Genomic DNA, 21,327 nt, shown 5'->3' with positions numbered 1-21,327 from the left:
CCACGGTTTCATAAATGGTTTTAAAATGTGCATGCCATTTGCAACATAATACTTTTCATTTAACAATATGTCAAGTTCAAAGTACCATCGATCCTTGAACAACACAGGTTTGAACTGTGCAGTTCCACTTATACTCTGGTAATTTTTTTATAAATACAATGCAGTTCTGCAAATATATTTTGTCTTTCTTATGATTTTCTTGATAGCCTTTTTTTCTCTAGCTTACTTCATTGTTAGAATACAGTATATAATACACATAACATACAAAATATGTATTAATCAACTATGTTATTGGTAAGGCTTCTGGTCATTAGCAGCCTATTAGTAGTTAAATTTTTGGGGAACCAAAAGTTATACAAGGTTGACTGTGTGGGGGTCAGTGCCCCAACCCCGACATTGTTCAACTGTAATCCATCTCATTTTTTAAACTACTGAATAGAATTATAAGTTTTTGTTTGTATTCGTAGTCATGGGTCTTGTGCACATGTGCAAATATTGCTTCAAGTTAAGCCACACATCTAGAAGTGGGACTGATCTGTAGTAGGATATGTACATTCAATATTTTTTTAAAAATTTTATTTTTTTAAGATTTTTTAAATTTTTATTTATTTGTCAGAGAGAGAGAGAGAGAGCACAAGCAGGGGGAGCAGCAGAGGGAGAGGGAGAAGCGGACTCCCCACTGAGCAGGGAGCCCACCATGGGGTTCAATCCCAGGACCCTGGGATCATAACCTGAGCAGAAGGCAGACGCTTACCAACTGAGCCACCCAGGTGCCCCAACAATTTTTTAGATTTCCACACACTGCTCTTCAAAGTTGATGCACTACTTTACTACACCATTTATAGCGTTGTATGGGTTATAACTCAAACAAACACTTATCTTCCCACTAGCTCCGAACAGTGATATTAACAACTGTTTGGGCTTTTGCCAATCTGATAGGTAAAAAAACAAACAAGGAAAACAGTATGTCAAACTATTGTTGTGTTTCTTGCATTTGTAGTGAAGCTGAGCTTCTTTTGGCTATTTCTGTTTCCCGATCTACGGATTATTTTTCATATCTATTCATCTATTAGGTTGAATTTTTCTTTTACTACTCTTTAGGAGTTCTTAGTATATCCAGAATACTAATCTTTAGTCTGATATACATAATGAAAATATTTTTTCTGAGTGCCCCACTTTCACTTTCTTTTGGTGTATAGTTGTAGCTTAGAATTTTCCCTGTCTTCAGAAATGTGTTCCTATTGTATGTTTTCAAAGGTAATGTTGAAAATGCCATTGGTAGTTACATTCCATTTTTGGCTCCTGATACTGTTTAAGTGTGTTTTTCCTTTTCTTCTTAATCAGATTTCCAAAAGTTTATCCATCCTACTAGTTTTTTCTAAGAACAGCTTTTCACTTAATGATAGATCTTGTATTTTTTTTTTCTGTGACTTAACATCTGTTTAAAAAATGAATTTTTTCCTTCTACTTTCTTAGGATTTATCTTGCTCCTCTCCCTCTTCTCATTTTATAAAATGTATCTTAACTTAAATTCATGTTTTTACTTATTCCAGGGGTCAGACATGAGCAATGATGGACAAGTAGAACTCTGTGCACTCCTTAGAATATGAGAATGATGTTCCTCCAAAGCTTCTGTCCTTTGTAGCTCCCTGTTGTAGCTCAGGGCCACAGAAACAGAGCGCTGGTGGGACCCTGAATTCACACAACACTTACCCTCCCCAGATCCTTTTCTCCTTCTTTTCTGTTCCTCTCTTGCAGACCTTTTTTTCTCTTTGCGTCTCTGTCGGAGTGCTGTTTTAGGGTCAGTGATCCAGGCTTGATAAACAAACTGAAGGGGGAAAGTTCAATTATTTTCTGGCTTTTTAATAATTTGAATGAAAAGAAAAGGGACCAGCACAAGCTTCCTGACTTTGGAAATATATTTTATATATATATATGTATTTTTTTTTTCTCCCAGCACAAACTAAATCTCCTGCTCCCATCTCCCTCAGTATCCTGAGTTGACCTGTGCTATTTCCATTATCATGAAATAAAATATGAAAACAGATATTGGAGGAATAGATTTCATTTGGTATCACAATCATGAGATACTCTGGGTAACCACCATTCCTCCCAAGTCCCCATGCACCACTACCACTTGTGAGAGTTACTGATTCTTTCGTATCACACACAATAGGAATAAGCTGGGCGCCTTGCTAAGTGTCACTGGAGTAGTTTTCTTCCCTTGCAAATAAACTTTGAATCAAAAACAAGACATCATTTATGCATTTATTTTGGTAAAATAGTTTTGCACATTTGATACTCTCCTTTGTGAAAAACAGCTATGACCAACAACTTGAGAAAGGGTTTTATAGATTGATTAGTATTTGGAGAGGAAAAAACAATGTGATAGTAAGGTTAAGGAGTTATTCCAGAATGTTATGGAAGGAATACTGTGGTGCTTTTGGTTGTCTTTTGTCATTTTTATTCAAGACCTGAAAATGGTTACATTAATATAATAAAACCGATAACCACCATAGAGCAACTTTCAACAGCCCACCCACCAACAGTCTCCCAAGTCATGCAGAAGGAACCAAAAGAAAACCTCGATCCACAAAGTCAGCCATCTGTAATCATGAAGCCAAGCAGGCATGCTCCTCATGCACCCACAAACACACCTGGGTCTCAGGGAAGCTGGGTTTTCTATTACGATAATAAAGTTAAAGGAATGCTTTGTGGGGACGCTTTGTAAACCCAGACACTTTCACTGTATTCTGTGTTATTTTCAGATTTCTGAAATCTTTGAAAAACACAGGGTAAGCAAACCACTGGCATGGTGATGTCGGGTAAAGTAAAGAGGGGTCCAACTTTTCAATGTATGGAAATGTAAAGGTCATAGGTGACTAAGGAAGAACATTTCTTTTTTCACTAGTAGAAATCTGAATCTATGGGCAATTAACACGAATGGAACATCAGTACTATTTCCGAAAAATAAACCCAGGAGGCAAAAATAATCCTATTTTATGCCAAAAATGTCTTTTGAAAAATGAAAAGATTAACTGACTCTGGAAGAAGGACCAAATGAAGGAATTCATGGTAGATGTGTACTAAACATGTTAATTGGGAACCCCATCAAGACTATCTTTGCTATGTACGTAAATTCCCTTGCTTATTAAACCTGCCACTCACCAAAAAGAATAGCTTTGAGGTTTAGTACATTAATAAGCAAAGTTGCTTCAGCAAAATATTGATTCTTTTACAAAAATCTGAACTGCTAAATGCAAGAAATTTTCAGGTTTAAGAGCAACATACGATGACAATTCCTTTAAAGAAAAGGTTATGACAATATTGCTTTTAGATAATGCCAGAATCCCCAAAATAGAAAATAAAAAAGTAACTCAGGGTTTGTGAATGTATTAGGTGTGTAAGTTGGAGGAATTCTTTTGTTCTGGAGGAAAATGGGGAGGGAGGGTGAGAAGGAGAGAGAGAAGGGGCATTTAGGACAGAATTGTAGAACTCTTGAAGAAGGGTGAGTGCCATTATTAAAAGGAAATTCCTGGTTCTAGCTATGATCCCTAAATGATTAAGCTCATCAGTGCTTTCTCACTGAGATGAGAATTCACATAATTCATACAAGGGGAAACAAGAGAGGGGGAGACAATCTTATGAGGAGTCCCTATTTGTAGGTAAATTATCTTACTATTGATGTTTAGAACAACAAACCCTGTATAGTGCCAGGAATATTTGATAAAGGGTCAGTCTAACTGCTTTAGGAAATGATGATAACAAAGTATGAGGAAAGATCCCAATTCTTACTGAGTCAAGAAATAAAAGTTTCTTATGGGAACTTCTCAGTTCTCACGTTGTAGCTATAACCACCACCCAAGTTCATGGGACACGCATACCACTAACCAAGTAGAAGAAAATGTCCATAAATGACCTTTGGTTTCTTCAAACTGCCACTACTAGTCTGTATTCTTAAGAGAAGATAGCTTATCTTAAATTTTTATTTATTTATTTATTATTTATTTATTTATTTATTTACTTCATCTTAAGTTTTATCTTAAGTCTGATCATGTGATTTTATCTTAAGTTTTATCATTTATGTTGGGGGAAATGAGGTTCATTTTACTGAAAATGTACTATGCAAAAAGCATTTAATTTTTAAAACAGGAGAGAACTTTACTGAAGTGGATGGAGATTTTTCACTGAAATTGGTAATATTTAATAAACTGTCCTTTAATTCATGTGTGACCCAGGATTTTATGTTTCTGTAAGAAGTTTTTTTGTTTGTTTCTGTTTTTGTTTTCTTATTTTATATATATATATAAAAATATATATATTATATATATTTTATATTTTATATATAATATATATATATACACCAAAGAAATAGATCCCCAAATATTCTTTTTTTTTTTTTCCTAGAGAGGGAGTTGGGGGGCAGAGGGATAGAGGGAAAGGGAGAGAGAGAATCTTAAGCAGGCTCCATGCCCAGTGTGGAGCCTGACGTGGGGCTTGAACTCACAACCCTGAGATCATGACCTGAGCCTGAGCCAAAGTCAAGAGTCAGAGGCTTAACCGATGCACGCAGGTTCTCCTCTGTTTTTATTTTTAAAGTAAGATGGAGGATAATTATGTTGCAATTTTTTATATAAATTCTTAAATATGAATGGAGAGACTTATATGGTAGCCATAAAGGGGAAAAGAAAAAAGAATCCTAAGTGAACACGTTGAATATTAAACTAACAATCAGAATCCTGGCATTTAAAAAATGGGAGGAACCTGGAAGTTCAGAACCCCCCTACTCAACATGGACCAGCAGCTGTCTTTCCTCTGGGGGGCTCAAGAGAAATACAGAATTATAAGTGCCATAGGCAGGACCTGCTTAATTTACATAACCTGCATTTAAATAAGATCCCAGGTGAAACGGGAGAAGTGCTGGCCTCCCTCACTACCCAAACATCTGCTTAACACATGAGCATAAAGACCTGAGAGTTTAAGTGCCTGCCCCAGATTACGTCAACAGAACCAGCTTTCTATAAAGTACACGAATAGTAATTCATTATTTATGATTTTCAGTAATGAGTGACTACAGCATATGTAGCTGGATAATTTCTGCTGTGCACTGGATTAATTGACAAATAGCTTTCTCACAGTTCATTCCACACTCTCCGGGGTGACATGGGAGTGAGAAGCTATACAGACCTGACGTGGCAGCACAGCCTCAGGAGGGGTCGAACTAAAGTCAGAAGAGTAAATGGAAGACGATATCCAATTTAGGGAAGATCGAGACTTGAAAGGGAAGCCAACAAGGAGATGGAGCAAAACGAGTCTTTTATTAGCTTGTTCGTAATTTTACCAGCTTTCTGAGAACAGTTATCACACATTTTAAACATCATGACTGATGCATGCAACCAGATGTGACCCTTTTAAAATGAGACGTGACTTAGGCAAAACTACAAGGACAGAGTAGATGTTTATCTGCATTTTCTCTCTCTATGTTTCGACAGGCTCTGGTGTCATCTGAAAAACAAGAATCAAATAATAGGAAATTTGGCTTCTCAAAACTCTCCTTGGAAAGGTTTGCCTACTATTTTAAGTTCTTATACTTCCTCCTTTGTACAATCTATAGAACAGGGAAAATGCAGATGTAGGGCAACAGGGATCTGCTTGTCTAAAGTTCTACAGAGCGGAGGGTCACACACCACATGTCAGTGAAACATCAAATACCTTTGCAGCTCTGATTAAATACTGAAGAATAGTTTTGGGAAGTTTAATGACAGACTTTGGCAAGGCTAAAATGGCCGATGCAAACTTCCCAATAGCTCTCTACAAAGAAGGACAAAGCAAGAGTGATTAGTAGAAAAACACCAATGACTAATAATTTAATATATGACATCCGTATGAGTTCATCTCTAGAATTACATCAACTAGGTTAAAACGTGCCAATCACTGAAGCTAGAATAAAATGTGTTCTGCTTGTAGGCTAGGAATAAGGAAAATAATCATTGCATGTAATCCATAAACATGGCGAGGATGATCATGTTCTCTCCTTTGCTGAATGAGGAGTGATGGGTATAAGAAAACTCATTAGGATAAAAATAAACAAGTCATTAGTATCTGACAAGCCAGCCGCACACATGCACACAGACACCGTCTTAAGAAACACACTCAGGTTGCGATGGGGCCAGTGAGGAAGCATCAGAACAAGGTGTCTCCACAAATAATTTGGTTCTTTAATTTCATTGGGAATACAGGGGTGGATGTAACCCTCCAGCTTGAGAAGACCTGGCCAGCAAAGTAACCATGACCTTTACATGGACACATCATGTGGCTTGATGGATAACCCTCTATGTGTCTTGGAGTATAATAACTGAGAAATAACAGTCCTAACATGTGATTCCTTCACAAAAGAAATATATATCAAGCTTTCACCCCATATGTAACTCTACTGACCAGTCCTCATCTTTAACAAGCATTGATTAGACATTCCCTGGATACACCATACTGGGCTGGTGAGTTATGTAACTAAGAATGATCTGGCAGGTTCTGAAAAGGAAAGGCAACTAAGCTGAAAAAATCAGAACTGTGCTCGATATTTTCAAGATTTCAATCAATTCTCAAAACTTTGGCAACACAAATGAAATGGATTTTCAAAATTTGAAGTACCATTTAAATGACCATTTGTTTCAAAACAAAGCAAGTGCTTTATTTTTATGATCAGCTATTTCACATATCAAAATATAAATCCACTCAAGCGATCCAAAGTGATGCCAGAGAAGTCTTCTTCACCTCCTACTTGTAACAGAAAAATAAAGTTCACCCAAGGAAGGTTTATTTTTTGTTTATAGCATCAGAAGATTTTTTTGATGCAAGTGAATGAAGACCTGATGGGAACAGTGTTCTTGCAGCAATTATACTGATGCTGAGAGCAAGCAGCATTACAGTTTAATGAGGAATAAACAATTTCAGGTGGAAATCAAAAGCTTCTGGAAGCTATGACACACATGAACATAGTGGCAGAAGTCTAGGCCTGCAATCAGGGTCTGTCAGAAAGAAAAGCTCTTCAACTAGCGGAGGACCTGGTTTTCCCAACCCCGTACTTACCTGGAAAGCTGACCTTCTTGGAGGTTCTTCCTCTTCCTTTTTTAATTCTTCCTCTTCCTCCTCTTCGCTATCCGTTTCAAACAAATAATAATCTCCACTCCTGACCACTAAGCAAAACAGAATATTTACTTATTTCTTGAAAGAGATATGAGACCATTAAGGGCTCATTAATGAAATGCTCCCCCACCCCGCAAAGATACACAAATTTTCCACAAAAGACCACAGCAAGAGATGTTGGTAGGGAGGAAAAGACAGGAGATGAAGAGAACTCATTCTGGGCTAACACTATGTGGTGTTGGCATGGTTGGGTCTACAGAGCGTGAGGCCTTGTCTACACCGTGTAAGAAAACTGGCCACTACTGGGTTCATCTGATAGTTTCTTCCTTCTTCAGTGTCAATTTTACCAGATGCATCAGATCAACTCTGCAGCAACCGGTTTTGTTACCAAGATGGCCAAAATAATGGATGGAAAACTGTTAAGAGTTTCACAATTCAGACAATTTGGCAATTTGGGTCCTTTAGACGAGGCCAAAGTGAAGTGGAGGACTTGGTGTTGTCTGAAGGGGTTGAGTGTGTGGTAGAAATGCCAATCAGGATGATTCAGGACCAAGAATCCACATCACCAACTTCCACTTCACTTTCTACTGTGCAGACATGGCTCCTCCACATGTGACACAGGGATATGACATATATGGCAAGACATTTGAAAGAGTTCAAAAAAAAAACAAACCAAAAAACCCAACAACAACAAACACATTGCCATGAGGAGGAAATGGGCAGGTAACATGAAAAAAAGAATACAACTGCAAGAACACCACCACCACACTCTGGCTGTTTCTACATGTAGCACGGGACAGACTGAGGCAGGGCAGGCAGGGCAGACAGGGTCCATACGGTTTAGCACTGTTAGGCTTCTGGTCAACCAGGAGCTCCAGTTGCTTACTGAAGTGTGAGGAGAAACGTACTGACCATAAGACATAAAGCACAAACAGTACGGATTGCCCTTGTCTTGCCTGATATTTTCCCCGCAAGAACATATTGCTGTGTTAAAAGTTAGGAGCAGAGAAAGCGGAAATGTCCAGAGACTTAAAGAAATTTGAGAAACCAATCTTTATCAGTTTGAGCATTATTTTAAGTTTATCAGGGAAAAGAGACCCAGCATATACATTTCTGATGCTACAAGAACTGTACCATCATTGCAGGAAAAAATATGAATGTTTTCAAGTTATATTCAAGTTTTCAAATGCTGAGGTGTCTTTTGGATGACATCACATGATGTCTTTGGTTTTCTTTTGGATTCATACGTTGTAAGGTAATGGAAAACCTTGGCTTGTTTAAAATTATTTGCTTGAATATTACTAAACATGGTCAAAAGGTAAATAATTTTGCCCATGATTTCAGACATATCTGAAGCCTCCATCCGTGAAGATGCAGAGTGAATGAATTGGGCCTTATATCCTTGAACAGAAGCACTGTAATTCGTTACTTTTATTTTGAAGAAAGAACCAGGCCCAGAATACTGGGTCCAGGCCCAAGGGAATAAATGCAATACAACATAAGGTAAGAATAAGCAAGAACAAACCAAAGTTACAGCATTACATTTGACAGTGGAGAAGACCATTAAAGTAATGCCTTCATGTAAGCTCAGACATTTGCAGGAAAGTTACATGGATTCTATGTCGCATGGTCATTTGGTAAAAACAGAGTATCACAAGATTGAGCATTTTACCCTCATTATAGGATCTAAAATCAACGATAGCTTAAATTGTATTCAATCATACCTTCTATGACTTTTACTCATATGGACACAGGGAGCCCAAACACGTGTTCATCTCAAGCAGTCCCAACACTGATTTGATCATTTAAAAAACTATGAATGTTTATGCAAGAAGTAGAATGAACACATTAAGAAAAAAAAACAGGAAGTGTTTAGGAAAGTCTCCTGTTCTTTTATGAAACGTTATTGAAATAAAAGTAGGAAAACCACAGAGAATGTTTTCTTTAGTGCTAGCTTCTAATAAGAAGTAGAGAAGGTCTTGCATATACATTTGTGAGTTCAGAGAGAGATCCTGCCTCCAGCCTGTGTCCATGAACATATCGTGGCTATTGATGTCATTGCTGTGTTGAGTGTGGAAATAACTTTTAAAATCCTACCACCTGTATCCCCAGAAAGCTGGACCTTGATTTCAGACGTTTGACAACGAAGTGAGGCTTGTCATTGCTTTAGGCACGGGGACATACTTTCCTCGAATGGAAGGTATCATTGAACAGCAATAATGCGATCGTATGTGTGCACATAGGTATGGAAGTGGAAGGTTTGCCACCTACAGACTATGGTAAGATCTTGACTGCTTGCCAGTAATATGAACAACATAGCGACATTATTGTATCATTGACAGACTTACATGAGGGTATTCCAACTACATACATTCTCATACTCCGCACCTGCATGAAATATCTATTTAAAAGCCCAGTGACTCAAGACATCAAAATAAGGGCTTTTCATAAAGTGCTTCCAGTTCTAAAAATAAATTTTGGAACTCATCATGGTCTAAATAATAATCCACATATTCATTCCTTTCCTTTCCTCACAAGCCTGTAAAAGGAAACACATTTCATGAAAAATTTTAACACCATGGTCAGAATCTGATTCCAAACTATGAATTACACACATTCCCTGCATTATTGCACCAAGAGGTGTTGTAACAAGGCACGTTTAATTTAATACCAGTCTTTAAGAACTTGATATAATGAGGGTGAAATGAATCAGAAAACTAAAGTCAATAACCTTCATAAGAAGTTCTTTAAATTATTACCAACTTGTAAGATGATTATCAAAGACCATATCCAATTCCTTCCAAAATGCAATGTTTAGATTAAGAAAAGGAAAGACAACTATCATTGCAATGGGAATGAGAAAACATTCAGTATGACACAATTTTGAAATGGATAGGTCTGTCTAAACTAGCAAAGGGCCCTTTAAAAACAGAAAGACAGGCACAGTTTACTTGTGACTTGATAGAAATAGGCTTATAGCACTGCATTATAGGACCGTTAGCATGACGAACATGGCCAATGAACAATAAATTAAAGAGGCACACAGAATTTTGACCTGGATCTTTGCCTTTTGACTTTGCAGCAAATGAAACAAAACCCTTTAAAACTCATGGATTTTTTTTCTGTATCCATAAGCCTAAAAATTCAATATTTGGGATTAAATTTAATTACATCCAGGTATACTGAGCAAATTTTGTATAATACTTTCTGAAATTGGCTTGCTGATTTTAAAAAATTAATTTGGGGGTGAGAGAAGCCAATATCATATCTCAGTGATTCCAAGAATTAGGCATGGCAAAAGATTCGGATCGAATTGACTTTCTAGTGATTCTGAAGATCCTGTTAGTAGAGTCTCTCCCACCATCGTGCGACGCTGTGGGCCTCAGTGATAATCCCTGTCCGATCACATTAGCTAGGCATAAAAGCCTGAAGATATTACAAGTAATGTGTAAAATAATTAGTAATTATTCCATAGTCTAACAAATGTAAGGAGAGTCAGATCAAAATGGATCATTCCATTCTAAGACCATCCACTGGCCAAGAGTGAGTGATACTTCTTTTGCTAAGCAGAACAAATACAGCCACTGAGTTCCATGATTCCTCATTCCTTTTCATGATCAGGAGGGAAACAGTAATTCTCTGTGACTATGAAGCTCTGCTTTTCCAAACCACCTTTGCTCTTACTTGGTCATGGCTGAGTTTGCTGGGGGCTGTGCAGCTGTGCTACATGCTGGGCTTTGGATTGGGAGTGTAATTTGAGAGCCTTTAGAAACCGGGAAGAGGAAGAGTGAGGAAGTGAATGCATTTTAAGTGATCCTCATCTTTATATTTGATAAATTGCCAAAAAACCTTACATGCAAATGAAATCAAAGCTCTGGGGATAGGGGAGGAGAGACTCATTGGCATCCCTGCCTAGTGCCTTACAAAGAGGGTCACAAACACGTTGAACTGAATGATTATTCTCCCAGGAGGAGCCAAAACTCATTCTTAATAAGGGTTTTCAGCCGTAAAACAAATATACATGAGCAGAGCTCTGGACCTCAGAATCAGATAAAATGGTAGCAATTCTTCTTCCCTTTCTGAGCCCATAAATGGTGCTCGGGAGTGTGTCAGCCACATGCTGGGCTTTCTTCAGCCAGCACAGTAACCGGCTGATTTCTCTGGAAGAGTCCATCTCCGGGGCCCAGAGACCCATTCACATCATAGTTTTCCTAAACTCTGACCCCCTATCAAGTCACAAGGAGCAAACCATGCATGGAACACACAGGTTATGGGGACGCCTGAATTCTGGTCAAGGATATAAGGGTTAGAATCGATGAAATCATAAGAGGATCAAGAAAACCTACTGGAAGCATGATCAACCCAAGGCCGCCACCACTGCTTTTTTTTGCCCTTGGCTTTCTGTTTGTCTGCTTCTCCTAAAATAAAATATGTCCAAATATTAATTCTTAGGAAGTGAGAAAACAAATTTTGAAAACCACGCTTTAACAACTCAATTGTCAAAATCTAGACAAGTTGCAAAAGTACATCAGAGGTCAGGGAAAGGAACTATACTGAATCTGAAATGTTTACACATATGAGCAAGTTGATTTCACAAGGCAAATACTAAGTGTTCTATGAACATTATGCCACATTTTCACTTCCTTTTTAGTACTGTAGGGCATATAAAGAAACATAAAAAAGAAGGGATTATCTCTCAAAAAGGCATCTCACACTGAATTCTCCATTGAATTAACAGAAAAAAGCATCACCTAAATTTTATAAGACAATTTAGTGGCAAATAATTTGTAAAAATGCATATATTCCAATAACCAGAAATTTCCTTGTGATTATTTTAAAGCATGGTTGGAAAAAATATAAGTTTATTGCTGATTAGTAGATGCTATGCACTGGAAAATACCATGCATTATTTCTCCATTCCCTTCAAACAGAAAAGCATGCAAACATTTGTAAGAAGACCTTTTAAACTTAATTGGATATAACAAATCTATAATCAGATATAATAAATATATATTTCATTTTCAGTTTCATTGGAACAGACAATAATTGAAGGATATCTTAGCTACCATTATTCAGATGCCACATAAAATATGCATACATACTTCATTTTTGTATAAAATTTATAGAAATCAAAGACAACAACAGTAGACTGTGTATCTGAAATATCTTCCCTAAAGGAATAAATTAAGCAAATCCAGGCTCATTTTCTTCAGAAACACATCTCTGTGAAACAGAAGCTAAGTTATGGGTTGATTAAATTTGTTTTGCTGAAGAGGAGATACTCATAAAATCATGGAGTCATTAAATATGCCCTTTATGAAACAAATACATGTATCCCATTCACAATCAGAAGATAAAACTTGCTAAGTTAAAAAAAAAATTGATAATATTGGCAGAGTAAGAATAATGTTATTTAACAGCCCTACCCATCATCATGCTATCATTCAACGTCAAGCTACTTGAACAAGAGGGAAATGTCTCAACATACTTTCGTCATCCTCTTCAGAGAGTTTTTGGATGTCTTGGCCTTCCCCTGATTCCTGGGTCAAGCTCAGCATCCTCTCCTTACCCTTTTTGTATTTCTGTTGCCGGGCTTTGATGCGATCCATCCTGTCAAATAAAATAGCAGCAATGCCAAGAACACACCCACAGTCATCACATGGTCAGTTTGGGTTTAAACTTGTATGGATGTTGCTAAAATCACAGGCAAAGCAGCCAACATTTGGGACTTAGGTTTTTTTTTTTAAATCAGCAACAAGTATCTCCTTGGGGATGTCTATATGTGTGTATATGTATACAACCATGTTATTTTGCTAGTCTTACTAATATGGTCATAATTACACTAAGGTTTGATATGCAATACTTTATATCCACTTACACCTCGGACCGTTGCCATTTTGAACACAGTAAATGATGACATGTAAGTCCTTTATTTTCCCAGGTTTTGCAGTTTTTTAAAAATAGGAACTGTCTAGGTCACATAGTGTGAAGATGCAATGAAAAGGTGTAAAAGTGTGAGAACTGTTTTGTAAAAAGCAAGTTGCTCCCCAGATGTTCATAAGTATTCTCTTAGACCACATGACTCTTCTCTATTTCAAATCTAATCTCTTATCAGTTCTGGAAAGAATGTATTATTGCATCTTTAATTATTGAGTCAGTGCTTTTTATTTTGTCTGCTTATTCAGGAAGCCCAACTATTCAGAAACTACAACGCTGAACTCTACTTCCCAGACGTGCCCTCCCGCGGTGTTCCATTTCTTAATTCAGTTTCTTAAAATTCTGCTCAAATTTTTAAGCTAAGTGCCATTTCTGCTTCCTGCAGCTTAAACAACACTTTTAGCTTCTCTTTTGCCATGATTATTACCTTCATTCTTTTATATTCTGACTTTCTGTTACTTAAGAGGAGTTATTCTTAAACAAATGGAACAACTCGGTGAAGTGAATGATATTAACAGGTCTCTATAATGGGTAAATAGGAACTCATTCTAAATCCGGGTCCAAATTTGTTACTTCTCTCAGCCTGATATAGATAACCAGAAACAACAATAGCAACAGTTATACCATAACTGCTTATATAACAGTTTATATACCTCATATCTTTGATTGTGGAAATAACCATGCCATGGGATGGTGTAATTTATGCTAGCAAACATTTTTGCCTGGGAGAAAGGAGCTGGGAAGTGTCAGAATGGAATGAAGGAGTCTCAGCAAACTTGGGGAATTTTCCTGGTGGGGTGATCGAGTCTCTGCTTTCCTGGAGAAAGTGGCTAGGTTTTGAATTCTATGGCCATCTGCTCTTAAACCCAGCCCCAAATGAAGGGCTACCAATCCTCAGAAGTTACATTTACTGGTAAAAATTTCACTCTAAGAAAATTCGTTTCAAGGGCTATTTTAAAAATTAACTAATTAATTTGAAAAAGAAATTCTCAAATCTCCTAGTAAAGTCAGTCCACTACTTGATTTATCCAGAACATGGTGGTAGAAAAAAGGTCTTGAACTGAATACAGGGAAACAAGGGTTGTATTTCTAGTACTGCCTCTAGTTTGTTGTGGATTTTAAGTCATCTAATGTCATGGGTCATCAGTTTCTTCCCAGAGAGAGTGTATTATAATATCTTTAGAGATCCTTCCAAAGCCAGGACTTTGTATTTATTCCCTTAATCCACAGATAGAATGAACATTTACTCCAACTGAATGGGACCAGGAAAGACCCTGTCTCATTCATTAGCTCATTTAATCTTTATAAAAACCCAGGTAGAATTGTGAACCCTAATTTAAAACAGAAGGCTGAAATTCAGAGAATTGGAATGACTTGCTCATGGTTCCAGAGGAAGCAGTTGAACCAACCAAGACTTGACATTGGTCTTGTCCCACATAGCTCCCCTTTCCACCACATTGCAGCTCTTTCTTTTCAACTACTTCCATTCTCAATCCAGTGAGCATAAGCCACTGTCCTTATGCTGAGCACATACCCAGAAGCTCCTTAACACCAATAGGTTTTTCAGGACTATTGAGGCTCCCTGGGAGGCGAGAGCCAGCTGAACAGGATCAGACAAACCACGATTACAAGGAAAGGAGAAGGAGAGTAAAATCAAGCCTCCTTACTGCCTCTTCAGCTGATCCATTGACTTTTTCTCTTCTTCAATTCTTGCCTTTACAGCCTTTACAATTGTGGCCTGGAAAAGTTCAGCCCCTCTAGAGAAAAACAGGAAATAGAGAACAAATTAGTATTTCTATCCTTCTACCTACCTTCCCCTGAAAATGATTATTAATGGTTAGAAAACATTTCTTTTTGGGCCTTTGACTAGATAGAGTCTCCTGGCTGGGAGTGGGAGTCCCAAGACCCCTGTATAGGAATCCCTTCCCAGTGGATGAACAGGGCACAGCCTCTCCGGGGAGGGAGTGGGCTGCTCACAACCGTAGGAGCTCAGTAAAACAAACAAAAACAAACAAAAAACGGTTTGTGTTTTCTAAGATATTAAACAGAATGCACCCCTTCAAACCTGTCCCACAGAACCTTACATCTCAGCAAAGCATTGCTCATCTGACCTTATTATAGTTGTCCCATGAGGGACCATTGGCAAGGAGGAGTGAGTTCAGATTAGTTTTCTACTCAATGAGCAGAAAAGGGTATGGAGTGAGCTTGGCTTCCCTAAGGAAAAATGCAAAGTTGGAGTTCAAGCCCATCAATGGGATGTTCAAGTTCCTGCCTCTGCTTCTCTTCTTCCTATCCTTCCATTCTCTTCTGTTTGTTCTCACTTTTTAAAGCCAACTTTAGGGTCCCCATTGATTTCATCAGCCTCTCTTAATATCTGCAATTCTGGTCCATTGTCATCGGGTCACATCTGCTTGGTAAATCCCAAGTGGGTAGGAAACCAATGGTGTGCCCGCCCTTCGCTGGGCTGTTGTCGGAGGTTCAGAAAAGGTGTGACCAGGCACATTATCTGCTGACCCCTCATAGGCCCTGGAAATTCTTCTCTGTAGTGGCTATTTAAAACTCCCTACACTTTTCTCAAATCTGGAATTCTGTCAAAAGCTTTTCACTCCTAGTAAATAACCTAGTCTCCCACTTCCTGGAAAGAACATAAGTCATGAGGCAACAGTTTGCTCAGCTGCCTATCACCTACCCCGTGGACACCGTTTCCTGCATGGACAGTGAGAGAGGCAACATCCTCACCTGCAGCCTGCCTGAGCTCTGGCCCTTCACCCCCCTGTAGCCTGAGGGGCTCCATACTGCCCTTTCTTCCTCTCTTTCTGCATTCTCAGCCTTCCCGCTGCCACCAAATCCTCCTCAGAAGTATGCAAACATGCTCACATCTTGCTAACCTTAGAAAAAAATCCATGCCCACTGCACAGTTTTCCATCACTTTCCACAGCCTGCATCACTGTCCCTGCATGAATATCTCACAGCCACTGTCCCCAAGTCTTTCCCTTCAACCTCAGCTCACTGGTGTTGGGCTCTGTTCCCCATGTGTTGAGGTCACTGCCTTCAGTGCTCAGTTTTCAGTCTTGTGTCTGTATGTCCTGTCTGCTGGACTTCCGCCTTGAAACAACCTTCCTCAGGCTCCTAATGCACCATGCTCTTTTAGCTTTCCCTCTTCCTTTCTGGCTCAGAGTTGCTGGTCTTCTCTGCCCATCTCTTAAATGTGGATGCTCCCCAGTGTCCTCTTCTCATTCACATGCTCTCCAACCACTCACCTGCTCTAAATCCATCTGTGTCATGATGACCCTCAGTCCATTTCCACCTGCAGACCTATCCTCCCAGCTCTCTGTTAGACTCATCATGGGTTTAGTTTCATAAGCCCACGAGCCCTACAAGTCCCTGGTTGTGGTCAGCATTCTCCCAGCCTAGAGCTTCTCGGCTTCTTTACATTTGGGATTGGCACCACCCTTGGCTTCAACCAGTATCCAGCCATATCACCCTCTATCCTCCTTTCCTTTCCACCCCCACCTCCCTTCCTTCCAATCAACTTTCCAGGTGTGCCAATTTGACTCTTACATATCTTCCTAGTTTATCCCATCCTGGTCAGAGCCACTGTCTCTGTCCTGGATCATCAGAGCAGCCACCTACCCGGTCCCGTGTCCTCCACAGCACAGGCAGGGTGGGCTTCTGAAACACCACTATAGCCACATCACTCCCTGGCTTCTTCGTATCTGTGGGATTACTTCTAAAGTCATAAACATGGTTTATAAGACCCTTGATAATCGGACCTCTCCCTATCTCTCCAGCTAACTTGTCATCACTCACTATCTTCACCTTCAAATTTCTGTGTCTTGGCCACGCTGAGCTTCTCAGGGTTTCTTCATTAAAACTTCCCCTGGTAACTTCACTTGGGCTGTGTCCCCTGCCTCCCTCCTCTAACTCCTGTTCATCCCTCAGGCTGCAGCTTAGAATGGAAGTTGCCTTGGTTCCTGCCCCTTGCCAGTGGTTGTGTTATGTACCCTTGATATAATTCCCACAGTTTCTTGAATGTCCCCTACCATCACACTAGTCACACAGCACTGTGTTTGCTTGCTGATATGTCCCTCTCCCCACCAGCTCTGTGAGGGCAGGATCAAGCAGCTACCTTCTTGGAACAGAGTAGGCAATGAGTATATCAATGAATGAATGCCTATTCTTCAGAAATTCGTTTATTAAGACATGGCTTTTCGGGGCGCCTGGGTGGCTCAGTTGGTTAAGCGACTGCCTTCGGCTCAGGTCATGATCCTGGAGTCCCGGGATCGAGTCCCGCATCGGGCTCCCTGCTCGGCGGGGAGTCTGCTTCTCCCTCTGACCCTCCCCACTCTCATGTGCTCTCTCTCATTCTCTCTCTCTCAAATAAATAAATAAAATCTTTAAAAAAAAAAAAGACATGGCTTTTCTTTTGCATGCACAAGTTGTACTCTAAACCAAAGAAATCGGTTTCCATTACATGAGGAATACGTTTTCTTAATAATTATGACAACTCCAAGGAAAAGATATTGGCTACTATTTTGTCCTGGATGTCTAAGGACCAAATGCTTGGGAGAAGGAAAAAGGCATATTTATCCGCACAAATACCTGCTGCTCTATGAGTAAATAAAACTGCTGTTAGGATAAGATGGCATGGACAAATCCCCAAAAAGAAAGAAAAAGAAAAAAAAAAAAAGGACAAGACATTGGGCTCTAATGAAACTGATGTCCTGGGTGTTAGAAAAACAATTATAATGGTAAATTCCAGGGTCAATCTTGTACATGAAATGAAGTCACTGTTCATCTATATAGTGAGGGCTTAGGGTACCACAAAGCTCCTCAGATTAAATGTAGGTCCCCTACTGAAAATTCTTTTTACTGGGCTCCAAGTTAGTTAACAAAGGCCAGGAATGGCTTCCCTATAAATGGACTTCTGAAATAAACATTTTGTTTATCCTGGCAGAGGAAAAGAATAGTCTCCAGGAACACTGGTGGTATAAACAGAAGTGTGTTAGTCTAAACCACAAATCAAAATGATAGATTTTTTGGGAAATTTCATATGATACAAGCTGATGTTTATCAGATTATTTAGCACCACAAATCTGATGGGATCTAGCAAGGCCGGTGTCTCTGAGATAGACACAGCAGTCTAGGGCACTATGACCTCACCTCAATTTCATTCCCTTTAATATCTAGTTTTCTTCCCAGTCTTTTCCCCGAAACCTACAAGATTGGGGCAAAAACTGAAAAAAGGGTGGATGGAGTTCAAGAAGATGACAGCAGTAATGGAATAGAACCAGTGGCCCACAGAAAAAATCAGGTCACTGGGGAAAAAAGATTGAAAGGATGGAAAGGATAAGAAAAGATAGATAAGGAGGTTTAGAATGAGCCTGGAGTATCACACTTCTCAACTTAAGGTCCGAAAAATAATACATAATTGTGTTTTTCTCCATTTTCAGGAGTTTCTTCTAAACACAGAGTCAGAGAAGGGGAGTGTGGACTAGTCTCTAGACCAACATGGCTTGTGTTACTGCTTTGGCTGAGGAAAGAATGAGCTGTCTAGTGAGGTGGTCTGTGCTGTGAAGGCTCTAGACAACCAGTCTGTCTTTGACCTTCCATAGTGTCCCAGATCCTTGTAAGTGTGACTTGGCACCAAAGACTTTCTTGTTACTCTTCTATTTTAGGTTTTAAAAGCCTTGTGCTAAACCCTTCTTGGACTGGTTTTCCTAGAAGGAATTTCTTAATTTCTTTTTTTTTTTTTTGCTTTTTATTTTTTTATTATTATGTTATGTTAATCACTATACATTATGTTCCGTGATTCATTGTTTGCATATAACACCCAGTGCTCCATTCAGTATGTGCCCTCTTTAATACCCATCACCAGGCTAACCCATCCCCCCACCCCCCTCCCCTCTAAAACCCTGTTTGTTTCTTGGAGTCCGTAGTCTCTCATGGTTCATCTCCCCCTCCGATTTCCCCCCCTTCATTCTTCCCTTCCGGCTATCATCATCATCATCATCATCTTCTTCTTCTTCTTCTTTTTTAACATATAATGTATTATTTGTTTCAGAGGTACAGGTCTGTGATTCAACAGTCTTACACAATTCACAGAGCTCACCATAGCACATACACTCCCCAATGTCTATCACCGAGCCACCCCATCCCTCTCACTCCCCACCACTCCAGCAACCCTCAGTTTGTTTCCTGAGATTAAGAATTCCTCATATCAGTGAGGTCATATGATACATGTCTTTCTCTGATTGACTTATTTCACTCAGCATAATACCCTCTAGTTCCATCCATGTCATTGCAAATGGCAAGATCTCATTCCTTTTGATGGCTGCATAATATTCCATTGTATATATATACCACTCTTCTTTATCCATTCATCTGTCGGTGGACATCTTGGCTCTTTCCACAGTTTGGCTATTGTGGACACTGCTGCTATAAACACCAGGGTCCACGTACCCCTTCAGATCCCTACATTTGTATCTTTGGGGTAAATACCTAGTAGTGCAATTGCTGGATCGTATGGTAGCTCTATTTTCAACTTTTTGAGGAACCTTCATACTGTTTTCCAGAGTGGCCGAGGAATTTCTTAATTTCTTTTTTTTGTCTTTTTTTAAAAATTTTATTATGTTATGTTAGTCACCACACAATACACCATTAGTTTTTTTTATTATGTTATGTTAATCACCATACATTACATCATTAGTTTTTGATGTAGTATTCCATGATTCATTATTTACGTATAACACCCAGTGCTCCATGCAGTACGTGCCCTCCTTAATACCCATCACCGGGCTAACCAATCCCCCCACGCCCCTCCCCTCTAAAACCCTGTTTCTCAGCATCTATAGTCTCTCATGGTTCATCTCTCCCTTCAATTCCCTCCCCCCCATTTTCCCCTTCCTTCTCCTAATGTCCTCCATGCTATTCCTTATGTTCCACAAATAAGTGAAACCATATGATAATTGACTTTCTCTGATTGACTTATTTCACTTAGCATAATCTCCTCCAGTTCCATCCATGTTGATGCAAATGTTGGGTATTCACCTTTTCTGATGGCTAAGTAATATTCCATTGTATATATGGACCACATCTTCTTTATCCATTCATCTGTTGAAGGGCATCTCGGCTCTTTCCACAGTTTGGCTATTGCGGACATTGCTGCTATGAACATTGGGGTGCATATGGCCCTTCTTTTCACTACATCTGTGTCTTTGGGGTAAATACCCAGGAGTACAATTGCTGGGTCATAGGGTAGCTCTATTTTTAATTTTTTGAGAAACCTCTGCACTGTTTTCCAAAGTGGCTGTACCAACTTGCATTCCCACCAACAGTGTAAGATGGTTCCCCTTTCTCCACAACCTCTCCAACATTTGTTGTTTCTTTCCCTGTCCATTTTGGCCATTCTAACTGGTGTAAGGTGGTATCTCAATGTGGTTTTGATTTGAATTTCCCTGATGGCTAATGATGATGAACATTTTTTCATGTGTCTGTTAGCCATTTGTATGTCTTCTTCAGAGAAGTGTCTTTTCATATCTTCTGCCCATTTTTTGACTTGATTATTTGTTTTTTGGGTGTTGAGTTTGAGAAGTTCTTTATAGATATTGGATACCAGCCCTTTATCTGTAGTGTCATTTGCAAATACCTTCTCCCATTCTGTGGGTTGCCTCTTTGTTTTGTTGACTGTTTCCTTTGCTGTGCAGAAGCTTTTTATCTTGATGAAGTCCCAAAAGTTCACTTTTGCTTTTGTTTCACTAGGTTTTGGAGATGTATCTTGAAAGAAGTTTTGTGGGCAATGTCAAAGAGGTTACTGCCTATGTTCTCCTCTAGTATTTTGATGGATTCCTGTCTCACATTGAGGTCTTTCATCCATTTTGAGTTTATCTTTGTGTATGGTGTTAGAGAATGGTCGAATTTCATTCTTCTGCATGTGGCTGTCCAATTTTCCCAGCACCATTTATTGAAGAGACTGTCTTTTTTCCATTGCATGTTTTTCCTGCTTTGTCAAAGATTATTTGACCATAGAGTTGAGGGTCCATATCTGGGCTCTCTATTCTGTGCCATTGGTCTATATGTCTGTTTTTGTGCCAGTACCATGCTGCCTTGGTGATCACAGCTTTGTAATATAGCTTGAAATCAGGCAACGTGATGCCCCCAGCTTTGTTTTTCTTTTTCAACATTTCCTTGGCGATTCAGGGTCTTTTCTGATTCCTACAAATTTTAGGATTGTTTGTTCCAGCA

General features: G+C 39.1%; 1 protein-coding gene across 1 annotated transcript in view; it reads right to left on the bottom strand.

Annotated features, from left to right (window-relative positions):
* PIEZO2 (piezo type mechanosensitive ion channel component 2) overlaps positions 1-21,327 on the bottom strand; it is a 500,927-nt gene that overhangs the window by 27,842 nt on the left and 451,758 nt on the right. Inside the window, exons 31-36 of the mRNA XM_044921024.1 lie at positions 14,751-14,840; positions 12,635-12,756; positions 11,493-11,564; positions 7,090-7,196; positions 5,713-5,811; positions 1,714-1,828 (exon numbers count right to left, since the gene is read on the bottom strand). Coding sequence (XP_044776959.1) covers positions 1,714-1,828; positions 5,713-5,811; positions 7,090-7,196; positions 11,493-11,564; positions 12,635-12,756; positions 14,751-14,840 — 605 coding nt within the window. The remainder of the gene's footprint in view (positions 1-1,713; positions 1,829-5,712; positions 5,812-7,089; positions 7,197-11,492; positions 11,565-12,634; positions 12,757-14,750; positions 14,841-21,327) is intronic.

This window comes from Neomonachus schauinslandi, chromosome 14 (assembly GCF_002201575.2).
Source record: "Neomonachus schauinslandi chromosome 14, ASM220157v2, whole genome shotgun sequence".
NCBI lineage: Eukaryota > Metazoa > Chordata > Mammalia > Carnivora > Phocidae > Neomonachus > Neomonachus schauinslandi.
The sequence above is the reverse complement of the archived record's forward strand: the minus strand, read 5'-3'. Positions and strand labels throughout refer to the sequence as shown.